The sequence below is a fragment of the Tetrao urogallus genome, assembly GCF_951394365.1.
Source record: "Tetrao urogallus genome assembly, chromosome: 11".
NCBI classification, from domain to species: Eukaryota; Metazoa; Chordata; class Aves; order Galliformes; family Phasianidae; genus Tetrao; species Tetrao urogallus.
In genome coordinates this window covers 17,256,026-17,269,000 of record NC_136824.1, presented here as the reverse complement: position 1 = coordinate 17,269,000, position 12,975 = coordinate 17,256,026, and the positions used below count along the sequence as shown (strand labels likewise).

Sequence of the window (12,975 nt, the reverse complement as noted above, 5' to 3'; positions counted from 1 at the left end):
AGTATATTATGGTAGTCATTAATTACTCTTGGCATTAAAAAAATCATCTTCTTACCTGAATTCATGCCTTCTCAGCTTCTGTGTGTATGAGAAACCATCCTTCCCTTCAGGTGCTTCTATCCTGAGATGCAGTTGTGTTTTTGCTTTCCCTGCCATGCACTGACTTGTGCTTCGGCAGTGTCTCACGCTGAGGCAGGTTGCTCTGACCTCCAGGCTTCCTTGACAAACTTCCCAGTTTGCCCAGCAGCCCGTGCAAAGCAGGAGCAGGGGAGCGTATGTATGTAGGCATCAACAGGTGTTGGTGAATGATGCTCCCTGTATGTCAGTCAGTGCCTGCTTTTGTAAGTAACTCAGAGATCTCTCCCATTTTGATTTTGTTTCACAGCCATGCTGTTTATATATCTAGCTTCTTTGATGTGTGAGGCCAAACCCAGCAACGTACCAGCACGAGTCGCTTGGCCCTGTTGCGTATTTCTATGTTGTGTATTTCTATGTTGTGTATCTGAGCAGGGTGGTTGGGTGTGACGAGGAGCGTATGTCAACAGCTTGGTTTAGCTGTGTTTATTTTTCTTTACCAAATGTCAGACAACAAGATGAAGTTGTTATTTTGAACTTTGTATTTAGCCTGCTCGTTTTTGAATTTGCCAGACCTGCCAGTATCATTGGGTAAGTGGTGTTTCCAAAGGTGCCACAGATGCCAAACCCTGATAAAATCTGCCCTGTCTTGCTAATGAACACAGTTAGTTGTTCCCCATCTGCTGCCTGTGTCTGAAAGGTTAGGAAGCCCTTCCTTCGTGATCACAAAGGACATAATTATTGTCTGTAGAGGAGTCAAGTACAAAGACGGTTCATCCAGCCTGACCGCTGCTACACTGCAGGCCACCAAAGATTAACAGCTGCTTCTCCTTTGATTAGGTTAGGTAATAACAGTTACTTTAGTTAATAATTGGATGGATTCCCAGGCCATGTAATTCAGGTTTAGGCTGTCATTTTTCGCTGGCATGTTGCTGAGCTGTATTATTGGAACAGAGCCTGTAATCCTATTAGTCAGTTGTCACTCAAGCCATAGGAGAGCAGAAGAGGAATTCAAATCCATTAAGGTGTTGTAACAGGTAGGAAAATAAGTCAGCCATGCTCGCTTGTTATGCAGGGAGCTTTCCTGATTGTCTGGCGATATTAAAAAACAAAGATGAATTTTAGAAGTTTGCTGAAATGCTTAGTTATTAGTTAATCCTAAAGATTGTTACATCGTGTTTATGGTCATTTCTGTTCAGTTTGCCACCTGTGCATTAGTGTGCACGTGTTCTGCTGAAGAGATGCATGATGAGTATGCTGCTGTATCAAAGCTGGTAGCCACGTGCTTTAAATGACAAGTACATAATGATCCAAAAAATTACAGATTCATACTTGCCATCACTTCAGCTGTGTCACCATTCTTCCTGTACAAACCAGGCTGCTGCATTTCCCACTGATAGAGACTTCTGAAATGCAGGGAAAACGAGATTTCTTTTTCTTACATTAGTTTTGAGTGCTACATCATTGGTTCTGAAGGCCTCATCTCTGTTGTTATTTCTGTAATGTGCAAGACAAATTTAGGTGGCATCTTTTGTGCCTCTCTCTCTCTCTGTTAAGAAATGCCTGAATGGCAGCAATAATAATTTTTCTGCCTCATCTCCTGCATATTATTGGGCAACGTGAGAGCTTTGGCATCCTTCTGTACCTATGATTGAGATGTATGAAAATGGTTTTAGAGATTGTTGTATTTCTGAAAATATGCAAGGCCAAAAAGTTCCACTGTTAAAAATCGACAAACGTGTGGGGTTTTCTTCTGTTCAACAAACATGAGCCCCATTGCGTTGATTGTTTTGCTAAATAAACCTCCCACAGAAGTATGCAGGCATTCTCAAAGAGCTGTTTCTTTAGTGAAATTGAGACAGTGTTCCTGAGCGTCTAGCTAAGTAATTCCAGAGGTGAAGTTAGTAGACTGGAGCATTCTTTCAGGCAGCAGAGGTGTGCCATACTGGTTTGTGCTCTTCCCAAATAGGGGGACTTAATGTTGTCTCCCAACAGGGTCTGTCATTTTTCATACTGAGATGGTGCTTGATCTGCTCCGTGCCTTTGGAGCTACAGAAGTGAAAGCTGTAATGATTCCAGTAGGTCTTGCATGCAAACACAGACACAGTGTTGTATTTTATCATACAGGTCAGTGGTAATACAATGTAACACAGCAGCAGATGAGCATCAATTAGTAACGTTTACAGACTGTAACAGTGATGGCAAAATGGCATTTTGGTGTGAAATCCTGTTAAGTGGAAGCACAAAGGGGACCCCTAGAATAAGGAGCTGATCTGTAATGCTAGGACTACATACAGAATTAGTTTTCAAGGAATCTGTTTGAAAGCAACACCAATAGCATGATGAATGCAGAACAAACCAAAAGCAAATGTGATGCTTCAAATCCAAGAGCATTGATTAATTTAGGTGCATTTTCAATAAGGTGCAAGCAGTGGATGTGACAAAAGATCTGGAAGGGTAATAATTTTGAGTTGCTGTTACTTGCTAAGCGCCTGACGGGAAAAAGAAGAGAGAACCTGCACCAATCAAGTGACATTTTCAATCTTAGGTAGTTTCCCATAACTGAAGCATTACCAAAATGATGTCTTTTTTTTTTTTTTTTTTAAACCTGATTCCCAAACTCCAAGTAATTAATTTGAGAAGGCAGAAGAGCTAACCAGCTCGTATCCTCAGCAGCATCTGTCAGAGAGCATTTCTAGTAACTGGCACTCTGCCTGGTGATGCTGCCAGGCTTTCTTCCAGACAAGGGACTGAATTTGTGGGGTTCCCATGCTTTGAAATACGTAACTGGATTTCATCAGCATAATGATGGCACTCATGTTTTAAAGTGATCTGCATAAGCAATTTTATGCATACATAAACCACGTCAAGGAACGAGCCTGGAGGTAGTTTCCTTTTGGAAAAGCATGTAAGAAAGAGGAAATACCCATCTAGAGATGGTCCGTGTTTGCTTAATCCTTTAAAAAAGCATTGGAGTAGAACTACAAAGGTAACAGCAATAGGTAAAGATTGACTTCTGTGAAATCCCTACAACAGTATGTTCTTATGGAAAATATTTATGGTATTATGGAAAGCATTATGGTATTAGTCTATAGATGTTACCTCAATAATAGCATGTGGTACGTTTGTATTGCCTTTGAGACCATAACATGAGAATCTCTGCTCCTGTGCCTTCTAAAGAATGTTCTTCGTGTACTGGCATCTCACTGCCCTTTTTCAGAGGTGTTCATCATGATAAATGCATGTATTAAATATTTCCTGTGTTGACACAATATCTCAGGGCGGTTGTCTTCCAGGCACCTGGCTTATGCATGAATTTTCTGAACGTTTCTGTGGGTTCTCTGCTGTGATTTTGTTTCTGCAGAACACAGCAGACCAGATAGCGTTTCGGGCTGCAGGAGGACTGACTGCCTTGGAGCACATTCTTCAAGCAATGACTGCCCCCACCAATCTGAACACAGCTTCACGGATTCCTTTTAAGTAAGTATGATTGGTCCTTCCGTTGTCATTTAGTATCACTGGAATATTCATTTAACATCTGCTTCACTGCTTCTGCTTCCTTCTTACAGTGTTGAAGGAAAAAAAAGGTCACGCTCTGTTTTGTGCTGCCATGAAAGGTGAAAGACATTTCCACTCAACCTCTGGTTTTCAGTCCAGGGCTTCCCTGTACTGTGAGACTTTTAAAGTGAAGCAGTTGTTTTGAGATAGTGCTAGCTGAAAGGGCTCCTACAAACAAGTAAATCCAAATTCTTGTGGATTAGAGGAATTACTCTTCATAGCACGTAAGAGTAGAAGGGTTGAAATGTCTAATCCCTAAAAATTCCATTTGTGCTATAAAAGAGCTAAGGATGCTTTTTGTACAAGAGCAACCGAGTCTAGAATGTTCTGCTGTGTGCCATTGTTGTAATTCCTTCGTAGATTTAAGTTGATATTCTAATGATTTGAATGTAAGCGCTGCATTGTGTGGTTTTGGATCTTTAATGACTATTAATATATTATGGACCAGATATGAAGTGCTAGGAAAGAGCACCTAGGAAAAAAAAGTGCTTTTAATATCCTAACTTTGCTCTTCGAAAAGAATAAAATTCCTCCATTCCCTGTAGTTCATGCAGAATGCACTTCCTGTAAGTCCACCCAGTTCCTCTGATCCTGAATTGATGTTACAGTGCTCAGCAGCAGCTGGGAGAATGAAAAATAATACTCAATCTGTAAGGAAGCATTTAAAAAACAGTGTAATCATACTGACCTCTCGACCAAAGTGTTTGTGACTTGGAGGACTACCAAATGATGATCTTGTGCCAGAGCTTAGACCTCAAATTAAGATCACTGTTTACTTACAGTGGGGCATGCTGTATTTTCAATTAACAATGTATTCTGTTAAGCTCTAGTGTGAAATTTAATGCAAACAGAAATAAAATTGCTTTAAGCAGAACTGCTTGCATTTGGGGAATGCAGTTGATATGGTTTCATTCATTCCTGCTACAGAAGAGCATACAAAAAAAAAAAAAAGCTGTAAGTTCCTTACAGATATTATATAGGAACAAGCACAACATGAGGTTAAATTGACTTCTGTTTCCTAAAGAAGGAAAGTAGTAGAGCTAATGCTGTTATATTTCATTTCCTGCTTTCTCAAGGCTGTGGAGCACCTTTGCTTTGCTCCATTCATGACTCAGATACAAAGCCTGCCTTTTATGAACCATTGGAAAACGCTTTCAAAGTTCCACTCGCTGCTGGGAGTAAGTTAAATGTTCAGACAGCATCCTTCCAGTTTAATGCCTTGTTTGTCAGTGTGAATGACTAAAGCACTTGGAGAAATGAAGAAAAATTTTACCTTTTCCTTAAGCACAACAAGTGTGCTGTTTTTTGAGGTTCCTAGAATATGTAACAAATTAAAAAAAAAAAAAAAAAAAACCCACGAATTGCAGAGACCTCTCTGGTGACCTCCTAAAACTTGTGCTATCTCTTATGTTACAAGGAGCCAGCTTCCATCTCTAGATTATCTTCATATGTTGTGTTGGTACTCAAAGAGAGCTTCCAGCTCTCAAGGTTGTGGCTGCAAAACCCATTAGCAGCCTTGTTCCCTTCCCCATCCATGTTTTAAGTCAGTGCCACTGCTGCTGAGGCCAGGAGCACAAAGCCCACTCACCAGCTGGGTCTTTCAGCCAACAGGCTTGGTTGTGAATGAGGATTGCTAGTTATTACTAGTTTTTGTTTTTTTAGTTGGGATGGTTTTGTTTCTCTGTTGGCAGAGTTGTAGATGAAGTAGCTAGACGTGTGGCAGATTTTATTCAGACTGTTACATCAATGGCACTTGGAACTTGCCTGTTGTGCCTTTGACACGTGAATAAAAGGAGCAGACTTAACTTTTCCAGATACAGTTTTCATAAGAGAACACTAAGCCACGGTGTCAAACTTCAGCTGTTTCTATGTTAACAAACATATGGGAGAGGTTTATATAGGTACAGCTAGCCTACTGTTTCTAGCAGCCTACTGCTTCTATATGCAGTGCAGCACACTTTTAGCTATGATCATAACTTTTCAGTGGGTGACGTTTCTTCCAAGAAACAGTTGCTGAAGTCAGAGTCAATCCAATTCCCCGTGCGAGGGATTTTAATGTTGTACTTAATGTGCATTGTAGAGCTTACTATTAAATGCAAAGGTCTGTTGCTATTCATCTCCTTGTGCTGCCCTAACAATAGGGTGAAAACGTTTAAATGACAAGGAAATCAAAGTTTTCAAAGTTACTAATAGGATTTCAGGGCATCTTATTTCTTCAGCAAAACCTGTTCTCAGTCATCATGCCGTGTGTGATTCATGCTTTTGTGGGTCTAATCACTGCTAGTAAACTTTCCCACTCATGTGATTGCTGCTCATATTTGCTAGACTTCGAATGCATTCTATCATTATTGCTTCTCAAGGTGACATGCTGCAAAATAGCGGTAAGATACTCCATGTTGTTTCTAAGGATAAACTATTTTAGCAAAGACTAATTTTTTTACATACATTAAAAACTGAGTTAGAAAGCATAATGTATGCTGGGGGCGTCACAGCGAACTTGGTGTTGCTGCACGTAGTGCAGACCCTCTGTGGTTGATTTCAGTGATGTTCTTTCTCGTATAGAAAAACATATTTTGAATGAAATGAAGCAGCAGTTATTTCTGCGTAGAGGTGAAGCAAAGCCCTGTGGAGGCGAGTTAAATTAAGACCTTTCATTAATTGCTTTCCTGTCTTCCTTTGGCCAGCTATGCCCTGCTGAAGGATGCTGCTGGCCTTACAATTGTTTGCATGCTCATGTACATTTAACCATTGGTACTCAAACTGGGAATGTGTCTGTTTTTTTGTGTTGAGGTTAAGCTATTTACAAGTAGGTGAGGAGATTACATGGGCTATTATCTACATCTCTCTTTCTCCAAAATCCTGGCAGTATGGTGCAGCTCAGAACTTTAATCCCATGTCTACAGGATAAAGCTTTATTATCAAAGATTTAACAATATGCCTGTTGTTTTGCACCCCTGTCCAGATTGGTAGTTAGACTTAGCAGGGCAGCAAATGCCGTGAAAAGATGTGACATTTATGAGACAGATAATACATGTGGTGTCCCAACAGTATTCCTCCCTTCAAATAAAGCACTGAAGAAAGAAAAGGGAAAGCAATGGATTACAGTTGATTTTATTACTGATGTTAACATACAAATTAGTGTTCAGCTGCCTTATTTCTTAAAGTAGCATTTTGTAATCTTCCTGAGTTTGCTCACGTTCAGCACGCTCAGCAGAATTTCAAGTGGTTTCAGAGTTTTATGGTATTTTCCTTATGCTTGTATGGAAAAGCAAGTAGGAACTCCATAAAGCAATTTCATGACTTACGATCAAAACCAGAACACGATTCACATCCCCGCATTGCCTTTCATATATACTGTGGGCAACTCATCCCCTTTGTGTTGTGCCTCCTTACTGCCCTTGACAATTGGAGCAAATCTGCCAACAAACAAGGATTTTTGTGTAGGATTTGTTTCATTCACACTTGCAAAGTATTTTGAGTTCCTTAGGTAGCCAGCACTTCACATACAAATTAGTAGCTGTCCTAATGAACAAAGGGGGACTGTCTACTATTTAAGGCATGATGGAAATTGTCTTTATTATGTTCTCTATGCATACAGCTTCTCTTAGTATTTGTTTAAAGTGGATGCTATTGTGGTAGAAGGTACCTGCATGGTACCATAGATGGCCTTGACACAAGCAGTTGTTATTTTGTTGGGATTTTTCAAGAAAAGAAGGTATTGAGCTGAGAACTGTTTCTGGTTTGTTCTTTGTAATTTTTCCTTTTATGAGCACTCACTAAAGGAGCCAACCTGTGCTGGTTTTACTACTCCTGCTTTTCTATCGAATTGTTCACAAATCTTTCAACCCAAACTGGAAAACACACTTGTGTATCTTCTCCTGCAGTTATTCCCTCTAAATAATCACCGAAGACTGAAAGTACAGGGACATGTAGTCAGAAGAGGGACCTCTCTGCAAGATCAGCATCTGAAACCTGCAGCATCTGGCTCTTTTCTGCAGTATCTTGTTGCTGTCTGTCTCAGGGCTGGATGTCCCACTCGCAGCACTCAAAACCAAGACATTATTGTCCTACCACACAATACAGAAACAAGCTTTATTGCCAAAAGTAGTGAACTGCTAGGTAGATTTTGGCTTGAGATCCAAATCTTGCAGTGAAGTAACTGATAAACCAACACAGGAGGATTTCTGTGGAGGTCTTTCAGATTCTGTCACACAAACACTAGGGGAGAGGAATGGCTTGACCATTACTTGTTGTGTGATAGTTAAGTTGTAGTTGTTTAGGGTGTTGGTTTTGTTTTTCCCAAGTAGAGTACCATTTCGGGACAAATCTGATGAGTTTTTGGAAGTGTCTTGAAGGAGAATTGTTGCTGAGCTTTGCCTTCTCTGCTAATTGTGATGAGACATTGCAGCTGAAGCATTGAATAATGTAAAATATGTACAAAATAGTTACTGACTGTGAACCTACAATGCTTTTGAGGGTTCCTTTTGATATCATAGGCCCCAAGAGTAAAGGGCCAACCTAAAGCTGGGCTTTTTGTCTTCAATTTTTACTCATTTTTGTTTCAATCCAAATTCTTACCCTGGATTGTGAGGCCCCCGCTTTCACGGTCTGTATTTGTACTGAAAATCAAGGTCAAGCGAGCTTTTGCCCTTCTTACCATCATGCAGTCATTCTGCTCATGGGTTTTCAGCAGCAGCCCTCCTCCACTGCTCTCAGCTGATTGCTTTGTTAAGAGAAGAATCAGAGTGCTGATGTTTCTCTCAAGCAGAAGTTCTGACTCCTCGCCCTTATGTAGTGGTGCAGGAGGGTGGCTCAGTTCTGTGTGGCTGGGTACTGTTGTTGCCTCAACAGGCAGCAACCTTTCCAAACAGGGTTTGGAATGAAAGGTAGCCTTTGTCAGCTTGTTTATGATGGCGTGCATTTGGGAAAGTGAAGGTGCACTGGCAGACATGAAATCCACATAGGTACACACAAACTGTTGGGATCTAGCTTGAAGATATTGGGTAAAATGAGTCCTCTTTCTTTATATTCATGTGAAATGAACATATTACACGGATGCACGTTTTTTGCCTAGTTTTAAGACAGATTTCTCTATTGGATCAAAGTTTGTGTACCAGAAGGAGGAGTGTTTCTCTAATTGGATTTACTCAGGAGGAAAGCCCTACATCAGAGGGTAGACTTATTATGCGTTTGGAGCGTGCTGTCTGACACAGCTGTAAAGCTGATTTGTGGGTGAGGGACAAAGTTTAGTGCACCATCAGTGATCAATAAACAGCTGTGTTGTGCGTGAAGCTCACACTCTTCCATTTCAGCTGCAGTACCCATCGCTTGAGATACAAGGTTTGTACTGAGGAGCAATCAGAGCTTCAGACAGGAAGAGGGGAAAAAAGCAAAAACAGCCGAGCTGCTTTTTTAGTTGTCCGTCCCAGAGAGCTGAGCTGGTGGTTAAATAAAGTTCTTGCTTGACATTCGCAGCTCTCAGCGCTCGTCTCGGAGGCCTTGTGCAGAAATGGTGACAGTTGACAGCTGTTGTGCCCTTAATAAGATTAAAGTAAAGAAATTAGTTGTGCTGGCTGTAATCTGCCATTTAACACTGCAAACCACCTGGGGACAGCTTCTGTGCTGACACTTCCAATTCTGAATTTGGAGAAAACAGTGGAACTGAGTCATAGTTCAGAACGTGCCATGAGCAGAATGCATTTAAACGAAACGCAGTTAGCAAGCTTATGTTACAATTAAAAGAACCTCCTTTATTGTTGTGAAAAATTAATTTGACATCCATTTGCTTAAAGCACCTTTTCAAAACCATTATTTAAGCCTCTGAAATTTCAGATACTTTTTTCTGACATAGGATTCAATTGGGAAATACAAAAGCACGATGCATTATCGCAGTTGATTTTCTTCAGTAAGTGGGAAGTTTCTGTGTTCAAATGGAAAATAAGTGCTCGTCCTTGCAGTTCTGAAAATCCCATCTAACCAAGAAACGTTGTTGTGAATTAGCTGCATCGTATCACAAACCCTGCAGCACTGCTGAAACGATGAGTTAACCTGCCAAGGCCCCACCTGATCCTGCAGTGTTTATGTTTAAATTGAATAAATCATTTTTTTTTAATCAGAATAGCTGGTGAAAAGAAAATCAGCACCTTTCATTTTAACTCAGAAAAAAAAAAAACCAACTGATGCACTGACGTATTTTCATCTCTCTCTGCCCCATACAAACATTCACCCACCCAGGGAATAATCATCCACAAAAAGTCTATGAGTCGATTAATGTTTTTTCACTATTGTTGAGGAGGGTGAAATATCTTTATGTAATTAGGATAAGATATGTTTTTAAAAAAAAAAAAAAAAAAAAAAGCATATGAAGCGTGCTAATTGAATTTTTGAATGCTGTCATTGTAGGGTAAAAATCAGGTGAAATGGGCAAAAATTAACCACTCTTATCAATAAATAATGGTTTAATGTTGTGCTCATATCATGTGAACTGCATATTGTAACTGATTTGATTAGACAGAACAGGGAAATTAATTACCACTACAGTAAAACGTACAGAGTTGGTGATGTGGTGATAATTGGCATATTGACACAGGAAAGGTGTTGGTGTTCCTTGCACTTTCACAGATCAAACCAAGTGAGGTAACACGTTTGTAAGCCCAGAATTGTTTCTCAAGCTGAGAAAAAGATGATGCCAGAATACTGATGATACTTTTCAGTTTCCTTTAGACAAACAACTCGAGTTGCTAACCATCTTTATTTATTATTGTATATATTTATGATGCTTTTGTGTGGTGTGTCCGTGTGCATATTTGTATAAGAATAGTGATTGCTTCTGTGGGAAGCAGAGTTCTACAGATTGATTCTGTGTTTATTCTGGAACAGTGTTATCCTTGGTCACATTCCTCTTGTCTCTGAGTGTATTTTGTAGGACTGGTCCCAGCTTCCCTACACGTCCTGTTCTGGGAGCGCTGGGGGTCTGTGCAGATGTAAATACCACATGTGGGAGAGTAGCAGGTCGTGTCTGGTGTACCTGGAGCTTGCAGTGGCTTGTTGTGTTTCACACTTTGTTCTTTCTATGGCAAACCTGTTACCTCTTCCTGCAGCCAGAGGTGTAGATCACATGGTGCTGTTGTAGTTGCACACTGATGCTTAAAGCTTGTGCAGTTCACAGTATGTCAGTAGAAGTTTTTGGACAGGCATTTCACCTGCTCAGATCTTCTTTCTTGGTTTGAGCTACTCAGTGCTCCCTGTTGCTTACATTTGTTTATAGGTGCTGCAGAAATGCTTCTCTGTAAAGCTGGTCCCAGGATACCATGAATTGCTCCTAAAGGTTGTGCTAAGAAGAGGGGCCTTGTACCCCAATTCCCAATAAGCTAGAAGAAAAGAATATTGCCTATCCCAATTACACAGCATATCAGCTAATTTCTTTAGCTCTGCTATGCCTTTGCAGCACAGCCATAATTTGTGTTAGATTTGTACTACGAATGCATGTGTGCATTTGCTGAGAATGCACGTGCATAGCTATTCTTAATAAAAAGAAGTTAACAGATATCACAAGGCAGTTCAAGCTTTTCAAACTGTATGTTCCAAGACATGTCATTAGATGTAAACCACGAACACAGAAGAGTCCAGTAGCCACGCACTGTGGGAGTTCTGCTAAATATGGCTTCATTACACTTAAGGTGTTATTTTTTTCCCTTATTTCATTTAAATATTCAGTTTCAAGTTTAGACGAACAATTGTAAATTACTGAAATATTGTTTTGTCATGTTCTTCCATTTATTTTTCTTTCTCTCCTCCTGATTTTTTAGGTCTCTCTGCAGTACAGTAAATGCTTATGGACTCACCTGCAATAACTGTACAGAAAACTGCACCTATATTCTTTTTAGTAACAAGATCACCTTTTTAATGGACTTGTTGATGCACCAGTTTACGGTATGTAAAATACATTTAATGTAGAAATTTGTCCTCTTTCACAAACATATTACAGTATTTGCAGTGTAAGAGCTCCAAGAGATCATAGACTCATAGAATGGCCTGTGTTGAAAAGGACCATTATGATCATAAAGGGCCAATTAGGAAAGTATGTTGTATGTATTTGGTAAACTACATGTATTGTACTTCTATACAAATGGGTATACTCTGTGCTGCTAATGAATTCTGCAGAAGCACGCACACTGGGAACTCTGGAGAGTGGACAGTGTGTCAATCTTAACCCATTCTGGGGCTTTCTTTTTTAATGCAGCCTGTGGCAATGGCTAATGTATAGAATGCCATGAGTTGTTCATGTCTGCTGTGCTCTTATGTGTTTCGGCATCAAAAGCACAACGCAGTTCAGTATGTTGCTGTTAACTGCATTTGCAGAGGTGTTTCAATAGCAGGACTCTCTGACAGTGAAGGTTTTAATTTTCCAATGTTTCATTTAATTTGAAACGTCATTAAATATTTTATTTGAAAACTCATTTTTAATTCATAGTGACCTGCTCATCATAAGATATTTAGTCCTGGTTTTCTACTTATAAATCGTGTGTATGTATTTTCATGAGCCAAGCAGTTTGTTAATTGAAAAGTTATGTACGTACTTTAAATAATTCAAATGACGCTGTTAGACTCAACAAGCCATAGGACTGCTGATGAACACTTAAAAAAGGTGGTCCAAAGGCCTTTGGCACAAACAAAGAAAACAGGAATGCAACCTGTATGGTGTCCTCTAAGTAGCTGCCAGCTCATTGTTCTCCACCAAATCTTTCCAAGAGGATTCCAGGTATTAGATTTCAAATATACTTAGTGAAAGGTGCATGTATTGTGCTGGGCCAGTCACAACACTGCTCGCTGTCTGCAGGGCGAGCCAGAGCACAGGCTCCCTGCTTAATTACAAAGAGATGAAATCCTCCAGCACTTTGCAAGTGACAAGATTCGTTCTGATGCCAGACACCTTCCCTTTTATCGGCACAGCTCTGTGCAAATGGCCTGAACCTCTTCTGAATGAATACGGAGGGTATTTCTTAGTCTGTCGGCCACCTAGAGATCAGAAATACTGCATGGAGGAAATTTACAATGTGTGGATGTACTCTCAGCTTGCCGCCAAATACTGCTGTTGGATTGCAACAAAACTGGAACTAAAGCACAAAATTCCCCTTGACCCACAGTGGACTTTTCTTTCCTGTGCACAAAGTCTTCTGTGTTCTCTTCAGGCAAAATTGGCCCTTGAACTGAGAAATCATCATTCCATGAAATATGTATTTAAGTAAAAAATAAATAAGTACAGCACTACCTCCCTAACCCTGATTCTTCTCTCAAAAATACACCAACTCAGATCAAATTTCAGTTTTCCTTTTCTAAGAA

The 12,975-nt window shown here is 40.1% G+C and overlaps 1 protein-coding gene across 2 annotated transcripts in view; it reads left to right on the top strand.

Moving 5' to 3' along the window:
* The window catches only part of SCAPER (S-phase cyclin A associated protein in the ER), a 120,218-nt gene that overhangs the window by 64,880 nt on the left and 42,363 nt on the right, over positions 1–12,975 (top strand). For both annotated transcript variants that reach the window (XM_079540744.1, XM_079540743.1), the window contains exons 19-20: positions 3,440–3,555; positions 11,442–11,565. In XM_079540744.1, coding sequence (XP_079396870.1) covers positions 3,440–3,555; positions 11,442–11,565 — 240 coding nt within the window. The remainder of the gene's footprint in view (positions 1–3,439; positions 3,556–11,441; positions 11,566–12,975) is intronic.